Source organism: Salminus brasiliensis, chromosome 10, assembly GCF_030463535.1.
Source record: "Salminus brasiliensis chromosome 10, fSalBra1.hap2, whole genome shotgun sequence".
NCBI classification, from domain to species: domain Eukaryota; kingdom Metazoa; phylum Chordata; class Actinopteri; order Characiformes; family Bryconidae; genus Salminus; species Salminus brasiliensis.
Genome location: NC_132887.1, coordinates 1,604,121 through 1,629,535, shown reverse-complemented (window position 1 = coordinate 1,629,535; position 25,415 = coordinate 1,604,121). Strand labels below are relative to the sequence as shown.

General features: G+C 41.9%; 1 protein-coding gene across 2 annotated transcripts in view; it reads right to left on the bottom strand.

Annotated features, from left to right (window-relative positions):
• lrfn5a (leucine rich repeat and fibronectin type III domain containing 5a) overlaps nucleotides 1–25,415 on the bottom strand; it is an 83,237-nt gene that overhangs the window by 14,867 nt on the left and 42,955 nt on the right. For both annotated transcript variants that reach the window (XM_072688965.1, XM_072688966.1), the window contains exon 2: nucleotides 1,257–2,664. In XM_072688965.1, the coding sequence (XP_072545066.1) occupies nucleotides 1,257–2,644 (1,388 nt within the window). In that variant the 5' untranslated portion in view covers nucleotides 2,645–2,664. The remainder of the gene's footprint in view (nucleotides 1–1,256; nucleotides 2,665–25,415) is intronic.

Genomic DNA, 25,415 nt, shown 5'->3' with positions numbered 1-25,415 from the left:
TATCTGGTCAAATGCCACAGCGTTTGTATCCATCTACTAAACAACCATATAAATAAATGATACATATGCACTGCACTTTAAGCTTGCAGGGTTGAACGCCAATGCCCATTTCACGCACAGATAGTCTTAACGGGTCACAGGAGTTCAAAGAGATCCATGTATGAAATCTTGTGCAGAAGAACAATCTCATTTCACATTCATGCTAATTCCAGTCCAATTACCCCTCAATTGTTTGGCGATGAAAATGAGCTGCACTCATTAAACTAATTGCCCTTATTGGCTTTCGTCTAAATGAAGGTTGTGGTTGCATTCCCACAGTGGTGTATACTGCAGTATACAGACAACAAACACCACAACTAAACCAGACAAGACAGGAAATATCAACCACTGATCAAAAGCTACATTTGGACCAAAGATCAAAATATTCAACGCATCATTTCTGCAAGATTATTACCTTTAAACATCATGACTATACATCTATGTCCAAATATTTATGGCCACCCCTTCTAATTATTACATTTAGCTACTTAATATTGCACCTACTGCTGACACGGATGTGCAAATGCACAGCTTATCTAGTCATTATAGCCAGTAGAATAGGACTCTCTGGTGCAGAGCTTCAGTAAACATGAAGCTATTGGCTCCATGCTGCCTAATGCCAGGCGTGGGCTAGAGGGGTATAATAAAGCCCCCCAGCATTGAGGAGCTGTGGAGCAGTGGAGGAACTGTGTTCTCTGGAATGATGATGGTGGAGCTCCATCCAGTACTTTTGATTGGATGAGTTGGGGAGTTGGGGATGATGAGGTGGGGTGGGGATCAATCACTGAACATCCTGATCTCACTAACGCTCTTGTGGCTGAATGCAATGAAAGCCTCACAGCAATGCTCCTTCTCCAAACTCTAGTAGAAAGTTTTCTTCTCTGGACAGTAGAGACAGTTACTCCAACAAAAGCAGGAGAAACTCTTTTTAATACCCTTGATTTCAGAAGAAATGCTGAAACAGCAGGAGTCCCAATACTTTTGTCAATTTAGTGTATGTTGACAATAAAGTAGCCATCAATTAACATGGCTGGTTTCATTTTCCGAATGCAATTAGTAGCTATTTGCTTTTATTAAGTATCAGCAACATCAGCCTTAGTGATTAAAGCATTCCCTGAAGATGCCTGAATAATCTGCCAGCAGTTAAGAGAGTTCATATCTTTGTCCGAAGGACAGAACTGAAAGATCTGGCCATGCACAAAACAGCGCTGTCTTACCTGTAAACAAGGGAGTCGTCGTAAGTTCCATTGTACTGGATCTGAAACATGCGAATTCCAGGTATATTCCTCTGGAAGTTGAATTTGATGAGTGCAGTAGAAGATGTGGCTTCCGCTATGACCACCCGCTTGTCCAGGCTGGTCTTGGAGTCCGCCGTATGGTTGCTGCCATTAGCTCCAGCCCTGGTGGAGGTGGAAATATCAGAGGACCCTGGATCCGGTTCCTGGATGTTATTGGTGCTGTTGCTGATGTGAGGAAGCTTGATGATCACAAGTTCCACAGTCTGATGGGCTTCGCCTGCTGGATTCGAGGAGATGCAGGTGAAAGATCCAGAGTCCTTCACCGTGCTAATCAGGATGTCCAGCGTCCCGTTGTTGTAGACCACAGCACGCGAGGAATTTGACACCAGCTTCCCTTCTGGGGATATCCAGTGAATAGCGGGTTCGGGATCACCCCTTGCTTTGCACTTTAGGGCCACTCTCTGGCCCTCGAGGACCCTCATCTCGTGAGAGTGACGGGTGATTAGTGGCGGTTCGCAGAGGAACTCTTCTTCTGGAATGGACCAGAAGTAGCGTCCGGAAAGATGGGTGGGAGTTGCGCAAGTCTCCAAGTCGTCCTCTCGACTCAAGCGGCGAAGCCACAGGAGCTCGCAGTTGCAGTGCAGAGGGTTTCCTCCAAAGCTCAGGGCAAAAGAGGAAGGACTAAGCACTCCAGAAGTTGCTAGAACTTGGGCCCGCTGGAACAGAGGGTCTGGTGGAAGCTTCTGGAGCTTGTTGGAGGTTACGTCTAGCCGATTGAGCTTCTGCAAGAGGGAGAAGGTGCCTTCGGGAATGTAGTCGATCATGTTGTGGTCCAGGCTTAGGGTGTGCAAGCTGGTCATCTTTTGGATGGCCTCCCAGGGTATAGTCTCCAGGTTGTTGTAGGAAAGGTCCAGTTCCTCCAGGGCCAGAAGGTCGTTGAATGCTCCCAGATGGATGAGGGTCAGTTGGTTGTTGTTGAGGATCAGGTGATGCAGCTTGGACATGCCGCTCAAGGTGTCGTTGCCTATCCGAGTGAGCCGGTTGTGGTTGAGGTGCAAGGCCCGAAGGTTCTCCAGGTCTGAGAATGCATACGGTGTGATGTAGCTTATTGTATTCCTTGACAAGGTGAGGTCCACCAGTCTGGTCATGTTGGCAAAGTCTTTCCGTTTCACGCTGGTGACGAAGTTGTCGGCAAGCCGCAGCTCCACCGTATGCCGGTCGATGTTGGGCGGGACGAAGAGCAGCCCTTTTTTTGCACAGAGCGTTGCAAGGTTTGGGGACAGTATTTGACAGACGCAGCGCTTGGGACAGATCTGGGCCTTCACTGCCATTCCAATAACCAACAGGCAGACAAGCAGTTTTTCCATTGTAAATCAGGTTCAGACACCTGCAAAACAAAGAGCAAGGGGATTCATTATCCACTGCACATCTCATGTCTACTCTCTCAGGCGACACTTAATCATGTCAGAGCTTAATTATAGCGAAAATGACACCGGACCAATCGTAGCCGTGCCCGGAGCGGACCTGAGCGGCAGGGCATGTAGTTCACAAAAAAACTTGGCTTAGACATTCACCTTGAGTCGCTCTCAACTTCGATATCTAAAGCATCGCTTTCGCTCATGCTCTCTCTCTCTCCACTTCACTCGCTCTCTCTCTCTCTCTCACACACACAGCGAACGGCGTGACTCATAATCTCTCCGAGCCGGGGTCGCACTGGAAAGCTTGTGGGGGTGCATGAGAGCTGTTTCATAATGGCTGCATATGAGCAGAGGGCTCTCTCGCACGAGGCCCCGACACGGTGGAAGATATCGGTATTAGCGGAGTGTGGGTAGTGGCACGGCAGGCCACTCTCTCCACTAAGTCACTTCACCAAGGCCCTGAGCATCTCACACTGGGGGCATTAGGAGAAAGCAGCCTTCCTCCGATGCTGAAAAAAAAGCTCAATTGTGACATGGAAGTCCTCAAGAGTGTGTCCAGGCATATGTTGTCTAGTCTTGCTGGGGAAGAGCTACAGCTCTCTGGTTCCCAACCCTGGTCGATGAAGACCCCCTTGTCCTGCAATTAGTGTTTTCCCAACTGCTCCCAACATATCAGCTGACTAACAAGCCATTCCTGAGGAGAGGTTAGTGAGTTAGAGCAGAAAACCACTAAAATGTCCAGGTCAAAGGTTCCTCCAGGACCAGGACTGGGAATCAGGGAGCTGGACAATGATACCCTTGTGGGAACACGGCTAAATAAACATAATGCAACCTTAGTGTATAAACAATTTATAAAAGAATTTTAAATGCTGAAATTATGAGCATCAACTGTTGTATGCAAACATATGTTTTGGCACCCCTAGTAAAATTATACATTTATATATATTTTCTTTATTATTATTTTTTTGCATCTTGAGATGAAAGCAGTTTCTGTCTGTCTTGAAAAGAAATAAAAAATACAAGTCTGTCTTAATTAATCGACAAAAAAATAGCGTTTTCAACAGTGTGCCAGTCGGAGTACGTACGGCCTAGTCACAAGGGAGGCCAGTGTAGAGTCGTGGGTCATGTTGAATGGTGGTTGTTGTAGTAGTGCTACATGTTAGAGTCCAACAGAACTGGTGGCACAGAGCATGCATTAATGGTGCCAGAGGGACTAGGTACAACCTTAGTCACCAGGGAGGTCGGCGTGGTTCTAGAGTTATGAGGCTGGTTAAGAGATAGTTATGTCAAGTCAAGTAAGCTTTAGGGGAGTGGGTCCGGGATGCCAGACCTCACTGTTAAGCCTTCTGGAGGTGTCATGGGCTTAATTCAGGGATTAGGGGGGTGCCTACCAGGGGTGCATGTCCCCTGTGAAGAGCTTGCAATGTACTGAATATGAGTGGGGAAATGGGCTAGGTCCTATGTGTAAGCCCAATTAATATTATTATTATTATTATTATTATCAGACCGTACTGCTTATGACATAGCTGGATTTTGTTCGCTCAGATGGCAAATAAATAAATAATCACTTACTTTCAGCTTCAGCAGATTCGGATATATAGGATCATTGGTACGTTTATGGGCCTAGACTATACATTCAGCAAGAATACTGCAGTTTTGTACTGATTCTGCCTAGAAACAGCGATTCCCCATGTATACTGGCTTGTTTTTATCATAGCAGAAGTCGGCAAGAGGAACGATTCAGCTTACTGAGATGAAGATGCAGAGCTAACTTGAGCCTCGTACCTCCTGCAGGTTCATTACGCATCAATAAAACTGATTATTACTAAGTTCAGATTTTTAGCAGAAAAACAATCCTGAGATCTGGAAGTGTCGTAGGCGCCCTTTACGCCGTGCTCCTGGCTGCTGCCTTAAACGTAATGCACTAGGCTAGTTAAATTAGCATTGCTGGCCTACTGCAGCTCTGTCCTTATTTAGACTGATGGTCAACACCACGAAGACACTGAATCTTATGGTGCACATGTTTAGGCTGACTGCATGATCCATAAATCCTGAAGCAAAGATCTGCTGTTAATAAAATGATCCTTACGGCTAAAACGTTAGCCGTAAACTGACCAAATTAAGCACAACAGTTTGGACCTCACACCTTTAGTAATGTAAAGTACATAAAAGGTTAGCAAGCATTAGCATAAATCCCCCCCCCCACACACACACACAATAACGGCTTCTAATGGAGATTCTTGTAACCATCTGTTAGCCTGATAATGCGCCTCTCTCTTCGAACACCATTAATTCCATTCAGGCCTCGTTTCTGGTTCCATTTTTCTCTTTCTGCACCAATTTCTTTCAGAACTGTTTCATTCAATGCAGTTAAAGTTCTACTGAACTTTACACGCCGTCTGGACGCTCTTAAAAAGCTTTAGAATAAAAAATCTTTATAGTGATTCAGATTCAGACATTTGAGACCCAATGGTAGCAGTGGCAGGAAAACTCCCTTAGATCAGGAGGTATAACGCAAATATTTCTTTTTAACTCACACACACACACACACACACACACACATACACTCACATACAGATAAATATGTACATATGTATATATATATACAGACATGCACTATTCCATATGTATATTTTTTGCTTCTTATATTTCTATATTTCTATATTTTCATATTTTTATATTTTATTTTTTAACTTAAATTGAACTTAAATGTAACTTTTTTTTTGCACTTTTGCACTTTATTTCATTAAGTTAAGGTTTAGTTTAAGTTTAAATTTAGATCTTTATTGAATAGCTTTGATGTGGGCAGACTGTCAAAAAAAGCATTTCACAGCAGGTTATACTGTGTATTACTATGTATGTGACAAATAAAATTTGATTTGATTTGATTTGATTTGAGGTAGAAACCTTGAGAGGAACCAACCTCCTCTGGTCGACAACGAGTAGTTAATAAAATAGAGAACAGCAAAAGTATGAAATATGAAAAAAATGATGGATACACAATAATGCAACACAATAAAAAAAATTAAATGAGCCTAATATTCCATTGAAGTTCTTAAATTTAAGTTTAGACGTGTTGCCCATTGGAATAACGACTAGTCTGCCAATATGGAATATTTTTTGGGCAATAATAATTGCGATACTTTTCTTAGGACTATTTAATGCCACCATAAGATATAATATAACATAAAGCAATGAGCTTATAATTAATACAAGTTTAGGAGGTTATGGGCTGTTTGGTCATTTGTACAGCCTATATTTGTTAATATTTGCCCTGGCTGAAATATGAAATAGGAAGGTGACCTCAGATGACCTTTGGGCTGGAGCTTTGTGGTGGGTGAGGTGAACCCCCCTATGGGTGAGGTGAACATTTGAGAAGAAGGGAGGTTCTTCTCAAAGGCTCAGGAGGAGGGAGGAGTCCATCTCCTAAAATCTCCACCAAATAACCAAATCTCTTTGGCTATGTAGAGAGTTATGCTGCAGAGTTATATCTCTGGGTGCGGTCACTTATATTTGCACTGTGGAGAAAAAGCTTCAGTATAGCCAACTGTCCAGAAGGCCCCTATTCAATTACTGATGACCCCATCTTGGAAAGCTGGACGGGATGGTTGTGTGTGGAGCTTGTAGATTTGTTGTATCGCCACTGTTGCCATCGTTTTTAAACAAAAGTCGGCATATTGGCTCGTTCGCCTTTACGGGCGGTTCTTACTCGTTTAGGTTAAGGCTAAGTGTTCCCACACCGGGTCAGGATTCGACTTCAAAACCCAGTCCATTCCGACTTACTGTTCCAAACTTTGCCTGGAATTTTGCAGCGTTTGGGAAAAAAACGGTAGCTTTTAGCCTAGATTTAACGTCTTCACCCGCCGTAGTCCGCTCTGTGGGGATGGAGGCGGAGTTACGGAGGCACTGATCATTTTTACCTATGCGATAGATGGCGCTACTGCTCACAGACGACAAAGACCCCCACCTCCAACGGAGAGCAGACACATCTGCACATCTGGCTAAAATACTGGAGATGTTCATTCTTACATAAACAAACATGCAGATGAATCACATCTGTCACGTAAAAACCTTGTATCTCCATCTTCTGCTGTTTTTCATTTTTCTCCATTAGTTGAATCCGGCAGTTGGTCTGAATTTCATGATGAATGGACCAATAGAAACACTCCAAAATAACCTGGAATGAAATATTTTTACTTTGACAGATGTAAGGCTACCAAAACATTCTCAGGGTTGGAGGGACAACACGTTTGGTCAACAGTGTTTCCAGCAGCTTCCGAGGCCGACGAGGTTGCTCGGATCGTTTGCTCAGCAGTCTACAGCAGAGAGGAAGGTCACAGCAGTTGTGAGAGGTGGTGGTGAAAGCAACGCGACTGTCCGGCCGTTCCCCCAGCAGACACAAGGCTCATGTTCATTACTGTGCTGTAATTCTTTACCATCGATTTTCACTCCGACCCGCACATACACACACACAGAGCACTTATTGGGAGGGGGGGGGGGTGAGAGAGCGCGAGAGCAAGAGCGAGAGGGTGAGAGAGCATGAGACAGAGGGAATATGAGACGGTAATGGAGAGCGCTTTGCAGTGCATATGTACGATGGGGGAATGGTACATTAACTGTCTGATTCATGTGAGCGAATCTGATTCCTGAGCATTTCCTCACAGCACTTACCGAGCGTTTACAGCTCGCCTCAGCCGAAACACTTTACATTTACCATGTAGAGACACGATGAGCCGCCAGCTTACATGCTAAATTTGTGTACTAGTGGACCGTCGCTTCTGACATATCCATCAGTAGTGTGTTTGGGTCATTCTAAAACTGAAGGTACATTTCAGGTTCCCAGAAAAACCTTTATTTTTAAAGCTCTATTTTTTAATGAATCAGTTGTGAATAATAATAATAATAATAATAATAATAATAACAATAACTACATTCATTTTTCACTATTAATAATGCTTGATGTATTTATATTTTAGGCATCATTTATACACAACATATCAACTAAACGACTCCCAGCCCACAAATTGCCTTACTTTGTCCTCAGATTTATATATTCAACTTGAATTTTACATTAAAAAAAATATAGATATTTTTACAATATTTTTATTACTCTATTAAAAGCTATAACATTGATTGTACAGAATATATATTGTCTGTAGAATATATAATTTCAGTAAATGAAAAAATATATATTTGATGTCTGTCCTTAATGGTCAGGTCAACTCAAGTGTTACATCTGATATAAATCTGCATTAAATCTGCAAACAGTGATAATAATAATAATAATAATAATAATAATAATAATAATAATAATAATAAATGATTTAATCCAGTGATGTCACTTCCTCTGGCGGAAAACATGTGGAAGGCAGTGAGATGTTAAACTGCTGATCTTATTATTTTGTATAAAATGTTGAGAATAAATCAACACTATATTGATCATTGGTCAGATCTTTTAAGTTGATATTGAAAGAATCTTCTATAAAACTTTTGATAATGATAATCTGTTGAAAATCCATACAATTCTGTTTATAGACGAGCCGTGCAGAATCTAGTTTTAGGTCAGTACATAAAGATAAGGCACAAAATGCTCTGTTTAAACATTTTAATGATAACAGTTGGGTGAGCAGTCAAATCTTTCAGTACCTGAAATGTACCTGTAATTCTAGAATGGGCTATTTCCCCAAAAAAACCTTAACTTTCAATGTAAAAAGATTTTATTCCAAGTCATTTTGGAGCATTTCTATTTATACATTCATCATGAAATTCTGATCCAATACATCGCATCTACAGTACGCTACTGACCCACCATCACATCTACAGTACACTCCTGACCACCATCACATCTACAGTACACTCTTGACTGACCCACCATCACATCTATAGTACACTCCTGACCCATCATCACATCCACAGTACACTCCTGACCCACCATCACATCTACAGTACACCCCTGACCACCATCACATCTACAGTACACTCCTGACCCACCATCACATCTACAGTACACTCCCGACCCACCATCACATCTACAGTACACTCCTGACTGACCCACCATCACATCTACAGTACACTCCTGACTGACCCACCATCACATCTACAGTACACTCCCGACCCACCATCACATCTACAGTACACTCCTGACCCACCATCACATCTACAGTACACTCCTGACTGACCCACCATCACATCTACAGTACACTCCTGACTGACCCACCATCACATCTACAGAACACTCCTGACCCACCATCACATCTACAGTACGCTCCTGATCCACCATAACATCTACAGCACACTCCTGACCACCATCACATCTACAGTACACTCCTGACCCACCTGGAACCAAAACAGCAGCTGCCAATGTATATGGAGGAGGGGGGGGGGTCTTACTTACATCAGCAGTGTGTAAATCTACCTCCACCATGTTTGGAAGATGTACTTTAGCCTGGCTAGCTCTCACTGTGAGTTAAAGCTGATTTGCTTCTAAACGGTGCTCTATTACGCCACCAAGAGGAGATTCAGATACTACAGGGGTAAATTCTAGGACTTCACCATGAAAACACACACTGTTATGGTGCAGAAACAATATTCAGGGGAAACCTGGAGAAATCTCTGTTCCACTGCTGTAAAAACTCACAGATAAAAGTTGCTATTGGAACACGAGAAGAAGATGATGACCAAAACAGGGATGTTCAACTTAAAAACAACATAAAAATACTCTGTCCTGCTCTTTGCAACCACAAACATTAGCAGCAGAAAGCAACAGCAGTAAGGCGGCAGTGCTCTCTGCTTTATGCACTGTGGTCAGAATGCTTCTGAAATAGATGCACCACATACTGGGATCAGCTTATCTGATTTAGCTTCCAGCAAACCCAATCTCCACCGCTGCACTCGCGGCAGCTATATTAGCACATTCCAGCCATCCACAGGAAATCTATAGAAAGACACACCATGCGAGGAGAGCGCACGCCTCGAAGAAAACACAGAATCGCTCTTTCTAATGAAGTTGTAGAGTTTCGAGAAACCTCCTCAATTGCACATATCGATTGTAGCAGGTTTTCAAATCTCTTGCATCCTAACAAGCAACTAGGGAATCGTTTTGGCCATTGAAAGCCGGGCTGACTTGAGCTGGCAGTGTGATCTTTAAGACTGAGCCATCTTCCTGAGGACACCTTCAGGACTGCGCTGTTATTTCGGTCATCCTGATTTATTACTACTATTATTGCTTCATTTACCGTCTGTCTTAGAGCCAAGGTCACTCTACAACATATACCACATATCAAATCCATATGTATAATAAACACCATCAGTCAAGTAATCAATTAATCAATTCTGTTTATAAATGAGCCGTGTGGAATCTAGTTTGTAATTCTAGAATGGGACAAAAGTAACTTTTAGTGTAAAATTATTTTATTCCAAGTCATTTTGGAGCATTTCTATTTAATCCATTCATCATGAAATTCTAATCCAATACATTACATCTACAGTACACTCCTGACCCACCTTCACATCTACAGTACGCTCCTGACCCACCATCACATCTACAGTACACTCCTGACCCACCATCACATCTACAGCAGACTCCTGACCCACCTTCACATCTACAGTACGCTCCTGACCCACCATCACATCTACAGTACACTCCTGACTGACCCACCATCACATCTACAGTACTCTCCTGACTGACCCACCATCACATCTACAGCACACTCCTGACCCACCATCACATCTACAGCACACTCCTGACCCACCATCACATCTACAGTACACTCCTGACTGACCCACCATCACATCTACAGTATACTCCTGACTGACCCACCATCACATCTACAGTACACTCCTGACCCACCATCACATCTACAGTATACTCCTGACTGACCCACCATCACATCTACAGTACACGCCAGCGTTCAACACTTTAAAAATACTCTATTACCACTGTCCAAATGCACACACACACACACACACACACACACACACACACACGACAAGCAAAGCTGCCCTAATTTGCATGTCTCTTGCGGAAGCTTGTAGGGGTGAGGGCTTTTATTATGACTCCTTTTTTCATGTTGTGGTGCAACAAACTTCCCCTGGGTGTCCGAAACCGCAGAGGCGCCCCCTGTCTTCAAACCCAGACTGAAGACCCTCCTCCTCCAAGAGTATCAAATTAAATCTAATCAAACTGATTGGAATAGCACTTCGTCACAATGCTGCTTTACAGATTCAGGAATCAGTAAGAGAATAAGAGATCAACAACATAAAAATCAAAGACCCCCGGTGAGCAAACCAAAGACCACAGTGCAGGAGAACCTCTCTCAGAGCTGGTGGAAGAAACCTTGGGAGGAGCCAAGACTCACAAGGGGGACTGACCCGTCCTCCTCTGATCAGAACTATTTATCAATTATTGATCAGATTCTAGCTAAGGGTATTTTCTGAGTAAAGAGTGAAGCTCTTCTGTAAGTCTCTCTGGAGAAGCAGAACATCTGCTAAAAGCCTTACAATGGACGCAGATTGGAAGGATACTTGAACGTTCCACAGCTGATATTGCCAAATTTAGTTATCTAGTGATTAATATCGCTATATATATAAAAAAATACAGGAATTGTTTACCAGATTTCTGCAGAAGTCAATGATATCATGCACTCCTTTTGTTTATTTCTTGAAAGAACCATGCTTGTGAAGGTAAAGAACCTATAGAAGTCTTTACAAACCTTTCATTTGACGTAGAAGTTACATAGAACGCTTCATAGAACCTAAAGTGGTTCTTCTAGGACATCGCTCAAAGAACCATTTAAAGCACCTTAATTATTATTTTTATAAGAGTGGGGTTATTAATAATGCACTGCACGAGTCCAAGATTGTTGTAAAATAAATGATACTGGGTGAGTTAAACCTGCCGCTGGTAGATCGGTCATGAAAAATGAGGATGAGCAATTTATTTTGTATATGCTAATGTAATTGTCAGCCCCTCGGTATCGTTCCCTCCCCTGGGGCGATTCCGAGCCGCCGCCCACAGGCTCACATAAGGACTTTTGTTGTGTTTCCATTCCTGTTTTGATTCACTGACTCAGTGTCTTGATTCAGGTTCATGTGCTTGATTCAGGTTCAGGTGTGTTTCTAGTTTGCCAGGTTCATCATGTCTTGTTTAGTGTTTCGCCTGAGACTGGGGGTACTTAAGGACATGGAACACGGTGTGTGTTCTTTGTTCACGTCCTCAAGCGGGCTATATGGCATCTTCAGATTTAGCGAGGCGCTTTCGCTCGCTCCCTGGTTCTACCCATGACTCTCGCTCCAGCTAGGCGACCCTCTTCCACGCTGCGTTGTAGGTTTGGTCGGCCTAGCCATTTATGGTTCAGCGGCTGGTTTCCCAGCTCTCTTCCCCGCTTTTGAGCAGTCACTGCGCGGTTCTCGCACGTCCTTAGTTTCCCCCTTAATCTCCCAAGGCGCTGCCTATAGGTTTTGTTTCTATTCCCCCCGTTTCCCTGCCAAGTAGCTGGTTCCCCAGCTAAACCCCTGGTCTCGGGTCTGTTTGTTTTCGCCCTCTTGTTTGCCATGTTCTGGTTTTTTGTTGATCACTGTTGTTCATGTCTTGCCCTCTTTTGTTTGTCTTGAGTTTTGGTTAATAAAACTACTTGCATTGGATCCATCTCTGCGAGTGTCCATCCCTCTGTCTGGCCTAACCCGCCATGACAGTAATAAGGCTTTCAAAGATGTAAATTTGACATTGCATGTCCTGCGGTGTGACTATTGTGCATGTGCACAATGCGATGGCGATGCTGAAACGATATATTGTGCAGCTCTAGCGGGTTTTTTTCCTGTTTCGGTTGAGGGGAGGAAGCTTGTGACTACATGGAAGCAGCTTTTTTTGCTTGTTGTTTTCGGCTTAAGCCCCCCCAAACATCACCAACCTCCAGTTTTGTCCAATTCTGTGACAAATATGTCAAAATTGAGCAATTTCTAAGAAAAATAAAATAAAAGTAAAGTTTTTAGCTTTAATTTAGTTTGTTTTCCTCCTCTGTTTTGGTCTCACAGCCCAGACTAGCGAGTGGGGTTATTGTCTGGTTGTAACGAGGCAAGAAAGAGCTTTAGTGAACTCTAGCCGGCTGGGGGAAGGTGATCCAGGAGCTGTAATAAGACCTAAACTGCGCTGTCCGTCAGTTTGACGGGATCTAATGGTCTGTTGTAGACAGACACTGTCGTCTTCTGGTGGGGGGGAGAGAAACCGAGCCTCAGTAAGTCTAGTAGGCAAATGTGAGATGTTAGGGTTCTAAAACCCTAAACGGTAATAGCCTCAATGTGCATGAGGGCTTTGTGAAGGGATTAGCAAGATGGCTCGAAACAAAGCAGATAGTTTTACTGAAATGTGTGTCGCTGAACAGATGTCAGTTTAAGGTTAATCCTTTAGGGTCTCCTGCACAGCCCTGTGTATAGCTTTCCCATGTCCACACTTATGTTCAAATATTCTCCTAATAAAAGCAAATGAAAGGGAATTTTTACAGGAAAATGGTTCAGTTTGAGAGACGAAGAAACCAACACAGAGACCAAACAGACACTGAGCACCAGGGCCGCTACTTATCAATTACGAGACTGGAAACACCTGAGAAAGGAGGAGCAACAGAACATAGAGCCGGGGGAAAACACTAATAATTATTAGGCGGGTCTAGGGTGGAGACTGGAGAGGGCGGAGTCACAGTTAGTAACCCTGAGAGCCTTTTTTGTACATTCAACACAACACTGCTGTTCTACAGCTTCACTACTTTCACATTCTAATAACATTCATTTCCAGAATATACTTCTAATTACTATTATTAATATCCAGTATGAAGTTCCAAAAACATTAATATTCAATGTGAAGCTCTAATAATATTAATATCCAGTATGAAGCTCTAATGACATTAATATCCAGTATGAAGTTCCTAAAACATTAATATCCAGTATGAAGCTCTAATAACATTAATATATAGTTTGAAGTTCTAATAACATTAATATCCAGTATGAAGCTTCTAATAACATTCATATCTAGTTTGAAGCTCTAATAACATCAATATCCAGTATGAAGCTCTAATAGCATTAATATCCGGTATGAAGCTCTAATAACATTAATATCCGGTATGAAGCTTTAATATCAATAATATCCGGTATGAAGCTCTAATAACATTAATATCCAGAATGAAGCTCTAATACCATTAATATCCAAAATGAAGTTCTAATAACATTAATGTCCAGTATGAAGCTCTAATAACATTAATATCCAGAATGAAGCTCTAATAGCATTAATATCCAGAATGAAGTTCTAATAACATTAATATCCAGTATGAAGCTCTAATAACATTAATATCCAGTATGAAGTTCTAATAACATTAATATCCAGTATGAAGCTCTAATAGCATTAATATACAGTATGAAGCTCTAATAGCATTAATATCCATTATGAAGTTCTAATAACATTAATATCCAGTATGAAGCTCTAATAACATTAATATCCAGTATGAAGCTCTAATAACATTAATATCCAGTGTGAAGCTCTAATAACATTAATATCCAGTATGAATTGTTTAACCTCAGATGTTTTCAGTGAAGTTGTTTAATTCTAGGCTGCATTTATTCTACTCTTATGAGAATCCCATTAGCATAAAAACACTCCTGCTTGAGTACGAGTTCCGGCTGCTCTACGCACCTCTGTCAGCCTGTATAAACAACAGTAAGGCCAGGACTGTTTTGACTGTACTGATTACGGAGATGATTAGACGGCACGCTGCTCTGAGGCAAAACACAGATGGTCGGTTAAAGGTGCTGCACAAATAGTTGTGTATTAAAAACACTGAGGACATTAGGCTGACTATTGTGGATCAATATGCAGGGAGAACGCTGGCTTATTATGAGCATTACAGGCAGAAAGGAGGTCTCAGCTAAATGATGTGTGGCGATAGTGAGTCACTGCGTGCTCTGGAATTATGGTGGTCATTTAGCCAAAGCAATCAAGAAACACTCGGATATGTTTCATTATAATGTGTGCTTAGAGCTGAGCACAGCTACAGTGATCTAAGGACACTTCCTTTATTTATTTACACAGTCCTGTCCTTTACCCCATCACATTGTCACTAAATCGCCTGGTTTAGCACCTGTACTGAATTAATACATGCATATATTGCAATATACAGAGGTGTTCAGGAGTGTTAGGCACCTAATCACATGCTTATAAATCAATAAGAGAGATTTTACTGTAAAAACCTAAACACTGATGTAGAATAACAGGGTGGTAAATAAGCTTTTAGACCGTATCTGAGCGTATTTCACTATTGTGTACTATTTAATACATCATATTACAACAAATACTTCACAATCAAATTACAATCAGAAATATGAATATGGACAAAAGTATTGGGACACTTCCACGTTCATTGTTTCATCTGAAAGTTGAAGAGCTGATCCTGCTTCTGTTGGAGTAACTGCCTCTACTGTCCAGAGAAGAAGACTTTCTACTAGATTCTGGAGGAGCATTGCTGATAAGGCCATGTGGAGGAAGAGCGTCAGTGAGGTCAGGATGTTGGATGATGATGATCCACACTCTACCTCATCATCCCCAACTCTCCAACTCATCCCAAAAGTACTGGATGGAGCTCCACCACCATCATTCCAGAGAACTCAGTTCTTCCACTGCTCCACAGCTCCTCAATGCTGGAGGGCTTTATTATACCCCTCTAGCCCACACCTGGCATTAGGCAGCATGGAGCCAATAGGGTCATGATGTTGATGATCTGCTCCAGAGAGTCCTATTCTATTGGCAGTACTTCTTCTTCTACAGGGACTAGACAAGTTGTTTCTGTGTGTGTGCATTTGCACATCTCTGTCAGCAATGGGTGCATTCTAAATGCATTCATTAGAAGGGCTGTCCACAAATATTTGGACATATAGTGTATGTGCCTCCCTTATATACAGCTCTGTTCATATTCCACCTATATGTGTATGGATACAATGATAAAGTAGAACCGAGTGTCTGTACAGATCATTTATATTTAATATCTATGTGTGTGTGTGTGTGTGTGTGTGTGTGAGAGAGATCGAGAGATCAGCAGGGCCATAGCGTGATCTGAGATCTACAGTGTGCTGCTGCCGTGCAGAAGCCCATACTGCTCATGAATTATTCCTCAGCCCGATACATGAACACTCCTCCATAATTCACACTCCGAGCATCTACACACACACACACACACACACACACACGTGCATTTTTAGCTTCGCTAAGAGGAGATGTTCCCCCACACTCTAAATATTACCATAAAAGTTTAAGAGCTGTCAACACACACTTCAACACACGCACATACACACTGACTGACTGACAGTTGTGAGCTCATGTTGTCACTCCAAAGGGCAAAACAGTGATATACGAATAGAGAGCTGACAATAATAATAAGGACAGTGATTCAAAGTATAATAATAATAATAATAATAATAATAAAAAATATGATTTATTTTTTAAGTTTTATGGTATTTTTTGCTCCTGGGCTCCCCCTACAGTTTGGGAGTGTCATTCACTTTAACTTCACTGCAATAAATACAAATCACACTTTGAGCTCCCCCTCATGGACAGCTGTACACATGCATTTCTGGACAAGCTGAGACGAGCTGCAGAAGTTTGATCTGAAGGTGGAGCAGCATGTGGGCGGAGGCGGTAGAGTAACACTACAGGATTTTACACTAATATGACTCTATGGGTTCTGCAGTGTTACACAGCAGTTCTGGAGAGAGGTTCTCCTCCTGCAGCTCCACCACCAAACCTACATAGTGCAGTAGCAGCAGCAGCAGCGCTCCGGCCCGGAGTGGGAATGACGGAGACGCCGTTCTCCCCCTGTTACAGTCAGTGGAGCATCAGCATGATCCTGAAGCTGCTGGTTTAAGGTAAGCATTTTACATAATGCTGCTTTAAATAAAAAAAATCCTTAAATATTACAGATTATTAGACCTTCTCTGAAAGCCTAGTGGGCCCTGAAGGTTCTCGGCTGTTGTAAACAGTACTGAAGAGTGGTGTGCCCTTGAACTTGCTAACAGAAACATATTGAACACAGGGTGACTACTGATTTAGCCATGTAGCCACAGAGTGTAAGTGAGGTTAACAGGGGGAAATGGAGGACCAGTGTTCCCTTTTTTGTGCAAGCAGACTGCAGTGATGTTTCCTGTTGTCTCCTCAGAGGGTCTCTGTGTCCCTCTATGCGAAGACGTAGCTCTGAGGGACACTTTAACAGCCTCTCCAGACCTGCCAGCATGTGTGTTTATCACAGTGAGAGAGATTTACACACTTTGGGACTGAACTAACGCTCCACTCCAGCACCAATTTTACAAATCGCTCCACAGTTTCTCCAAGAAGACCTGCTGTTCCTGCATCCTTCAACAGAACTGCACTACACGCCCCAAAGTATTCATACAGGCATCTATTACTGACACAGGCGCTAACGCACAGCTCGTACAATCTCCATAGAAAAGCGCTGGCCAATAGAACAGGGCGCTTTGGAGCACAGGAGGCCACAGTCCAATCCTGAATATTGGATGGAGCTCCATCATCACTCCAGAGAACCCCACAGCCCTTGCTGGGAGGTGTGATCTAAAGCCCCGTAGAACCATCCAACATCAGAACCACTCTTAAACATAAAGGTGCTGCAAAGGGTTCTTTAAGCAATGCCTTAGAAGAAATGCTAGTTTTGGGTCCATAAAGAACCGTGTTGTTAAAGGAGATGAACGTTTTGAAGGTTTTTGGGGCGTTTTCAAACCTAAAGGTCCGAACCAAGGTTGATGTTCGTGCTCCAAATTGTCCATATTTAATCTGTCCTGTTCTGGTTCCACAGTGCAGTTTAGAGAGCTACTAAAGAACCGCACTGATTGATTGATGCCTGGAAGTGCAAGGTAGGTGTTTCCAATAAACTGTCCAATGAGTGGAAGCACAAGGTTCATGTTTCTGATAAAGTGGCCTGTGAGTGGAAGTGCAATGTAGGTGTTTCCAATAAAGTGGCCAATGCCTGGAATCCCAAGTTAGGTGTTTCCAATAAACTGTCCAATAAGTGGAAGTACAAGGTGGGTGTTTCTAATAAAGTGGCCCTCAGTGTTCCTCATACATCTATTATATTAGTGGTAGTGAACACACACACTAGTGAACTAGGAGCAGTGAGCACACACACCCACCCAGAGTGGTGGGCAGCCAATTCCAGCACCCGGGGAGCAGAGAGAGTGAAGGGTGCTTGCTCAAGGGCCCAACAGTGGCAGCTTGCCGGGCCCGGGTATTGAACCCACAACCCTGTCATCAATATCCCGGAGCTCTAACCACTGAGCCTCCACTGCCCTCAGTCTATCACACTGCAATCAAATCCTCCTCACAGCAATGTTCCAACATCTAGTGTAAAAGCCTTCCCAGAAGAGTAGAGGCAGTTACCGCAGTAAAGGGGGACAAGCTCCCTGCTAATAGCCTTGATTTCAAAAGAAGCGCTGGAGGAGCAGCGTCACATCCAGACTGCAGTGTATGATAAATAATGCAGAGTGAATACAGTGATATACAGCTCAGTGATACAGCTGCCTATTTTACACTGATCTGCAGAGCCGCTCGCGATCTACATAACACCTGGTGGTCAGTAAAGCTGCCGGACATCCCGGCGGTGATACTGTATCATCTGAGTTAGACAGCAAGTGTTATAACTAACCTCTGCTGTGATCCAGCAGCAGAGCTACTCCCATCATGACTGCAGGCTCATTAGTCATCTGCAATTAATCAGACTGACCAAAGGTTATCAGACACCAGTGCGGGGATTACTGACCATCCTTCAACACAACAACTGCAGAAGTAAACAAAAAAACAGGAGGAAATTAAAGCAAGACTTTAAAAAGATGAAAAACAGGCAAACAACAAATAGTACAGGCTAACACTACTGGAGGTGTTTCTAATAAAGTGTCCAATGCCTGGAAGTGCAAGGTAGGTGTTTCCAATAAACTGTCCAATTAGTGAAAGCGCAAGGTAGGTGTTTCCAATAAATTGTCCAATAAATGGAGGCACAAGGTTGGTGTTTCTAATAAAGTGGCCAATGCCTGAAAGCACAAAGTAGGTGTTTCCAATAAACTGTCCAATGAGTGGAAGCACAAGGTGGGTGTTTCTAATAAACTGTCCAATAAGTGGAAGTACAAGGTAGGTGTTTCCAATAAACTGTCCAATGAGTGGAAGCACAAGGTGGGTGTTTCCAATAAACTGTCCAATAAATGGAAGTACAAGGTAGGTGTTTCTAATAAACTGTCCAATAAATGGAAGCACAAGGTGGGTGTTTCTAATAAAGTGGCCAGTTAAGAAGTACAAGGTAGGTGTTTTCCATACAGTGTCTGGATACTTTTGGACACATGATGCGGTCTGAACATTGTAACCATCTCTGTCTGGCTGCTCTCGCTCTGCTCTATCCCCCGTTCTGCCCACTGACCTTCTCTCACTCTCCTCCTCGTCGCTCTGATCCGGCCTGCTCCGTCCATCTGTCAGTCAGCAGAAGCTCAGTGTGTGTGAGTGTATTACACCGCTCTGAACTCGCTCACCCTCCATTGAATTTGATTTATAAAGCTGTGACAGGATAATTGTGCCAAGTGCTCTGCTTTCACCATCACCAAAAAAATAAAATACACACTGCTGGTCAAAAGTTTGGAGACATCTAGGCCTTTTTTAAAAGTCATGTTTTGATTTTCACTGTGAATTCCCTATTAAAGCAGCATTATGTAAAATTTTTACCTTAAAATACCATCTTCAGGATCATGCTGATGCTCCACTGACTGTAACAGGGGGAGTACGGCGTCTCCGTCATTCCCACTCTGGGCCGGACCGCTGCTGCTGCTACTGCACTATGGAGGTTTGGTGGTGGAGCTGCAGGAGGAGAACCTCTCTCCAGAACTGCTGTGTAACGCTGCAGAACCCATAGAGTCATATTAGTGTAAAATCCTGTAGTGTTACTCTACCAACATCCCGACCTCACTAACACTCTTGTTTCTGAATGCAATCAAATCCTCACAGCAATGCTATGCTCCTCCAAAATATAGTAGAAAGTCTTCTTCTCTGGACAGCAGAGACAGTTACTCCAACAAAAGCTTTAGAGGTGTCCCAATACTTTTGTCCATATAGTGTTAGGCTATTTTAAAGGTTAGAGGTTAGGAGATTTCAGTCATATCTGCAATGTTTAGTTAGCGCAAGGTAGGTGTTTCCAATAAACTGTCCAATGAGTGGAAGCACAGGTTAGGTGTTTCTAATAAAGTGGCCACTGAGTGGAAGTAAATGGTAAAAGCAGGACAAAAGCAAGATCAACTCTTTTTAGAGTTTTAGAGGTGTCCCAATACTTTTGTCCAGATACTGTAAGTTAATTTTAAAGGCACATAAATACAGCCGAGCTGGATGTGAGGGAGAGAGATGTGGAGCTTCAGGAGATTTCAGTCATATCTGCAGTGTTTAGATCAGAAAGGCCTTTCACATGATGAAAAACACACAGTCAGTCAGTCAGGTGGGTCCGCACGTTAGGCTGAGTCTCTGTTCTGTGAACAGAATTAGAAGCAGTTGGTTTAATAAATGATATTACTTTCGCTCGTCCTCGTTCGTTAGGCCTGCCGTGCTCCTGTTTTTCATCAAACCGACCAGCGTTGGATTTCACTGTAATGGGGAACGCAGCCTGGCAGCTCTAATCGAACACACGGACTGCAACTCATTGCAATGAACGGCTTTGGCTTTCGAGTGACACCCAACTGCCACTGGCTCGGCTTCTGAATTTCAGTCCCATTTTTTCTCCAGACATGCTGATACACTATATGGACAAAAGTATTGGGACACCTGCTCATTTTGTGTCTCTTCTGAAATCATGAGTATTAAAAAAAGAGCATTAAACAACTGTCTCTACTGTCCAGGGAAGATAGCGTTTTACTAAATTTGGAAGGAGCATTGCTGTGAGGATTTGATTGCATTCAGCAACAAGCACGTTAGTGAGGTCAGGATGTTGGATGATGATCACTGTGGTGATTTTCCTGTGGTTCTCTCTCTCTCTCTCGTTTGCTGCTCTCGTTTCCCCCGTGTCTCTTTTCTGCTTTCTCTCTGCAAACACACACTGACTCTAAGCCTCGAAGATTTTGCTGCAGTTGTAAAAAAAAAGTGTCAAAGCAAACAAATATCTTGCACCTCCTTCTTCCTCTGGCAGAGTTCCCTCGCGTTTCTGCAGCTCTGCATTAGAGCAATCACAGCGCATCTGTGATCTCCAGAGCAAGACCATTGTTCAGCACTTCAGATAACGCTCAAGGGGCTCGGAAGTGTGTGTGTGTGTGTGTGCATGCATCTATACTCAGCGCCCACTTTATTATAAACTCCCACCTTATGTTTCCACTCTGGCCACTTTATTAGAAACACTATGGAATTGTATAATTAAAGGCTGTAGCTCATCAGTGCATTCGCAATTCCCGAGTGCAGGCTCCGCCCCAAGGTTAGACAACTTCAAAATAATGCTGGTAACAATCCCATTTAGACTGTAGCTCCGCCTCTTCAGTGTATATCACAATACCTACATTTAGAGCGTTATTAATTATTATTCACCCTAATGAGAGACTGTAGCTCCTCCTCCTCAGTGTATATCACAATACCTACATTTAGAGCGTTATTAATATTCACCCTAATGAGAGACTGTAGCTCCGCCTCCTCAGTGTATATCACAATACCTACATTTAGAGCGTTATTAATTATTATTCACCCTAATGAGAGACTGTAGCTCCTCCTCCTCAGTGTATATCACAATACCTACATTTAGAGCGTTATTAATATTCACCCTAATGAGAGACTGTAGCTCCGCCTCCTCAGTGTATATCACAATACCTACATTTAGAGCGTTATTAATATTCACCCTAATGAGAGACTGTAGCTCCTCCTCCTCAGTGTATATCACAATATCTACATTTAGAGCGTTGTTAATATTAACCCTAATGAGAGACTGTAGCTCCACCTCCTCAGTGTATATCACAATACCTACATTTAGAGCGTTATTAATATTCACCCTAATGAGAGACTGTAGGTCCACCTCCTCAGTGTATATCACAATACCTACATTTAGAGCATTATTAATATTCACCCTAATGAGAGACTGTAGCTCCACCTCCTCAGTGTATATCACAATACCTACATGTAGAGCGTCATTAATATTCACCCTAATGAGAGACTGTAGCTGTAGCTGTAATCACAGAAGGTGACAGTGCAGACAGTGAGATATCTGTGTGTTAATAAGAACCTGGAATGCAGCACTCTGCTAAAACAGCGCTAATTAACTTCTCCACACACTCCCCAACACCTCCAACCCCACAGCCGTGGTGGGGTACATCCACTCCCTGAGGGCCAACTGAGCGTTCCAGTCAAAGACACGCAGTCTTCTCAACAGGATTTCAGAGGAAATTCTTGTGTATTTGTTTTGTTAAGATGAAGATATTATATCAACCTCCCACACATTCCCACACTGATGTAACATTTCATCCATCATCAAACACATTTTCAGCACAGGAAAAAGAGGTCACACGATATTATCACACAACAACCGGACAGGCCACAGCATGTTAGGACTCTATAATCTATAACTCTATAAACTCTATAACCGATACCGATGTTTAAAGGTCAGGGTCAGCCAATGGCCGATATCTGCTACCGTTTTTTTGGCCGATATCAAGTCTTCCGCTTTATAGTGGATGCACAACATTTCTGCACTTCATCATTTATTGAACACTTACTTAAACCATGTTTATAAATAAAACTCAATAAAACTAAAAAATGTTAAAAATATGAAAAAAAAAAAAAAAAAAAAATATATATATATATATATATATATATATATATATATATATATATATATATATATATATATATATATATAATAGTGCTGGAAACATTTCTATATAAAACAAGTCCTCAAGTAAGCAGCTGTGAATAAAAACTTCAGCATCAAAAATCTCTTTTAGTGAAAATAACAGCAGTGAACTCCTCGTTTCTGAGTGAAGGAAATGATGTAAACATTACAGAACAATATAAAAGGAATGTGCTTTAATTTGAAGTCAGTTGCCGCCCCGAGTCTTCCTCCCTCTGCCCATCTTTCACCAATATCACAGGGCTGCCGGCCTGACTATAAATCTGCACTAATAAACAAGGATATCAGCCGATGTTTATATATTTAAAAATGACAAATATCGGCTCAATATATCGGCTGATTTCTTCTCTGAATTATTCCAAATTTAATTTCTATTTGATTCCAAACAGAAATTCCAAATTACTAACAAATTAAAATTCCAAATGATTCAGAATTAAAATTCCAAATGATTCAGAATTAAAATTCCAAATGATTCAGAATTAAAATTCCAAATTATTCCAAACTGAAATGATAAATGATTCAAGCTGAAATGATAAATGATTCAAACTGAAATTCCAAATAATTCCAAAATACAATTTCCAAATGATTCCAAACTGAAATGCTAAATAATTCCAAACTGAAATTCCAAATTATTCATGAATTAAAATTCCAAATGATTCCCAACTGAAATTCCAAAATTATTCCAAATTAAAATTCCAAATGATTCCAAACTGAAATGATAAATGATTCAAACTGAAATTCCAAATTATTCATTAATTGAAATTCCAAATAATTCCAAAATACAATTTCCAAATGATTCCAAACTGAAATTATAAATAATTCCAAATTAAAATTCCAAATGATTCCCAACTGAAATTCCAAAATTATTCCAAATTAAAATTGAAAATGATTTAGAATTGAAATTTTAAATTAAATTCTAAATGATTCCAAACAGAAATTGCAAAATATTTACAAATTAAAATTGAAAATAATTCAGAATTGAAATTCCGAAGAATTCCAAACTGTAATTCCTGTACTAAATGAACTCTAATTCCAGCTCTTGAACAGGAGTGTGAATTCATCAGTGCCAGCAGTGAAGAAAGAAAGACAAAAGCAGTGAAACTCTCAGGACACGTAATTGAATTTGAATGTGAAACTCAGAGCTGCGTAGCCTTCGCTGATTTAAATTTTAATGCAGAACATGAATCGCGTGACTTTCGCAGATTGTATCCGAGGAATCTCATTTCCCCACCGTTCCTCCTCTAATCCCACGACTCCATACACCATTGTGTGTGTGTGATCAGCAGGTGTGTGATTAGCTGGACTGCACAGTTCAGACTACAGGGACAAAAAAACCCTTTATCTGCATTTAGAGTCGAGCAGCAGTGGAATTAGAGAAGAGGCTGTATAGATAACCACCATATCTATAATTAATATATCTACAGAACAAGATCCACCACAAATCTAATTTACAGCTCCTACCCGACACATAGTCGACCATCCAAGACAACTTCAGCGTCCGAAGTTTGGCTTCTTTAAATTTACCACTGGAGCTGTGAATAAACTATATGGACAAAAGTATTGGGACACCTGCTCATTCAGTGTTTCTTCTGAAATCAAGACTATTAAAAAGAGCGGATCCTGCTTCTGTGGGAGTAACTGTCTCTACTGTCCAGAGTACTTTCTATTAGATTTTGGAGGAGGAGCATTGCTGTGAGGATTTGATTGCATTTGGTGACAAGAGCGTATGTGAGATTAGGATGTTAGATGATGATGATCAGCACCCCACCTCATCATCTCCAACTCATTCCAAAAGTACTGGATGGAGCTCCTCCACCATCATTCCAGAGAACACAGCTCTTCCACTGCTCCACAGCTTCTCAATGCTGGGGGGCTTTATTATACCCCTCTAGCCCACGCCTGGCATTAGGCAGCAGCATGGTGCCAATAGGGTCATGATGTTGATGATCTGCTCCAGAGAGTCCTATTCTATTGGTAGTATAGAATATATTCTATGTATCTGTATCAGCAATGAGTGCAGCTTGGAGTAGATGAATGAATTCATTAGAAGGGGGGTCCACATTGGGTATATAGTGTATATCAGGCTCTTCAGGAGTTTGGAAATTTGTAATCACAAGACGTTGTAAAGTTATAACAGTATCTATTACTATTACTTTTTTTAATCTGTGTTTTTGATTCAGGTGTTCACTTCATTTTTGAGAAGTTTTTGATCAAACGTTTAAAATATTACTTAGAAATGCTGCCGCACATTAGATAATTGTGCTGCTGGAGAATCAATTTAACCTGTAACAATCACAGAAAATGGGCATTAGATCCTGCTGGGTCTGATAAATAGGATGACCAGGGCAATTTTGGGGGTCTGAAATCCATTAAGACAAAAATTAGGTCCAATTATGAAAAATGATTCAAGGCATTATCAGAAATGATCCAGAAAAGAGGCCCAAATCCACGTCCTGTTGTTTTACGTGAACCAAAATTATAACACTGACAGCCGCCGAACGGAAAACCCAAGGGCATTACTGGAGACTGGAGGGCATTACTGTGAACACTCAACCCGTCATTATCACCCACCCTGCGTAAAATGCACGGCCTCACCGCGGACGGAAAGGTTCTAATCAACCCGTTGCATTAAGACAGGCTGGAGTGGCACCCAGGGTGGCTAAACAGGTCTCAGTTCAGGGTGGATTGTGGCATCCTGGCAACCGCTCTGGCTTCACCACTTAAGCAACCGCAGCTTATACCACTTAGCCCATTAGCATGTTGCTAAAATGTGGAGTTAAGTCATCATTAACAGGTGTAATAATTTGTGTGTATTTTTAAATGTAGCTCAA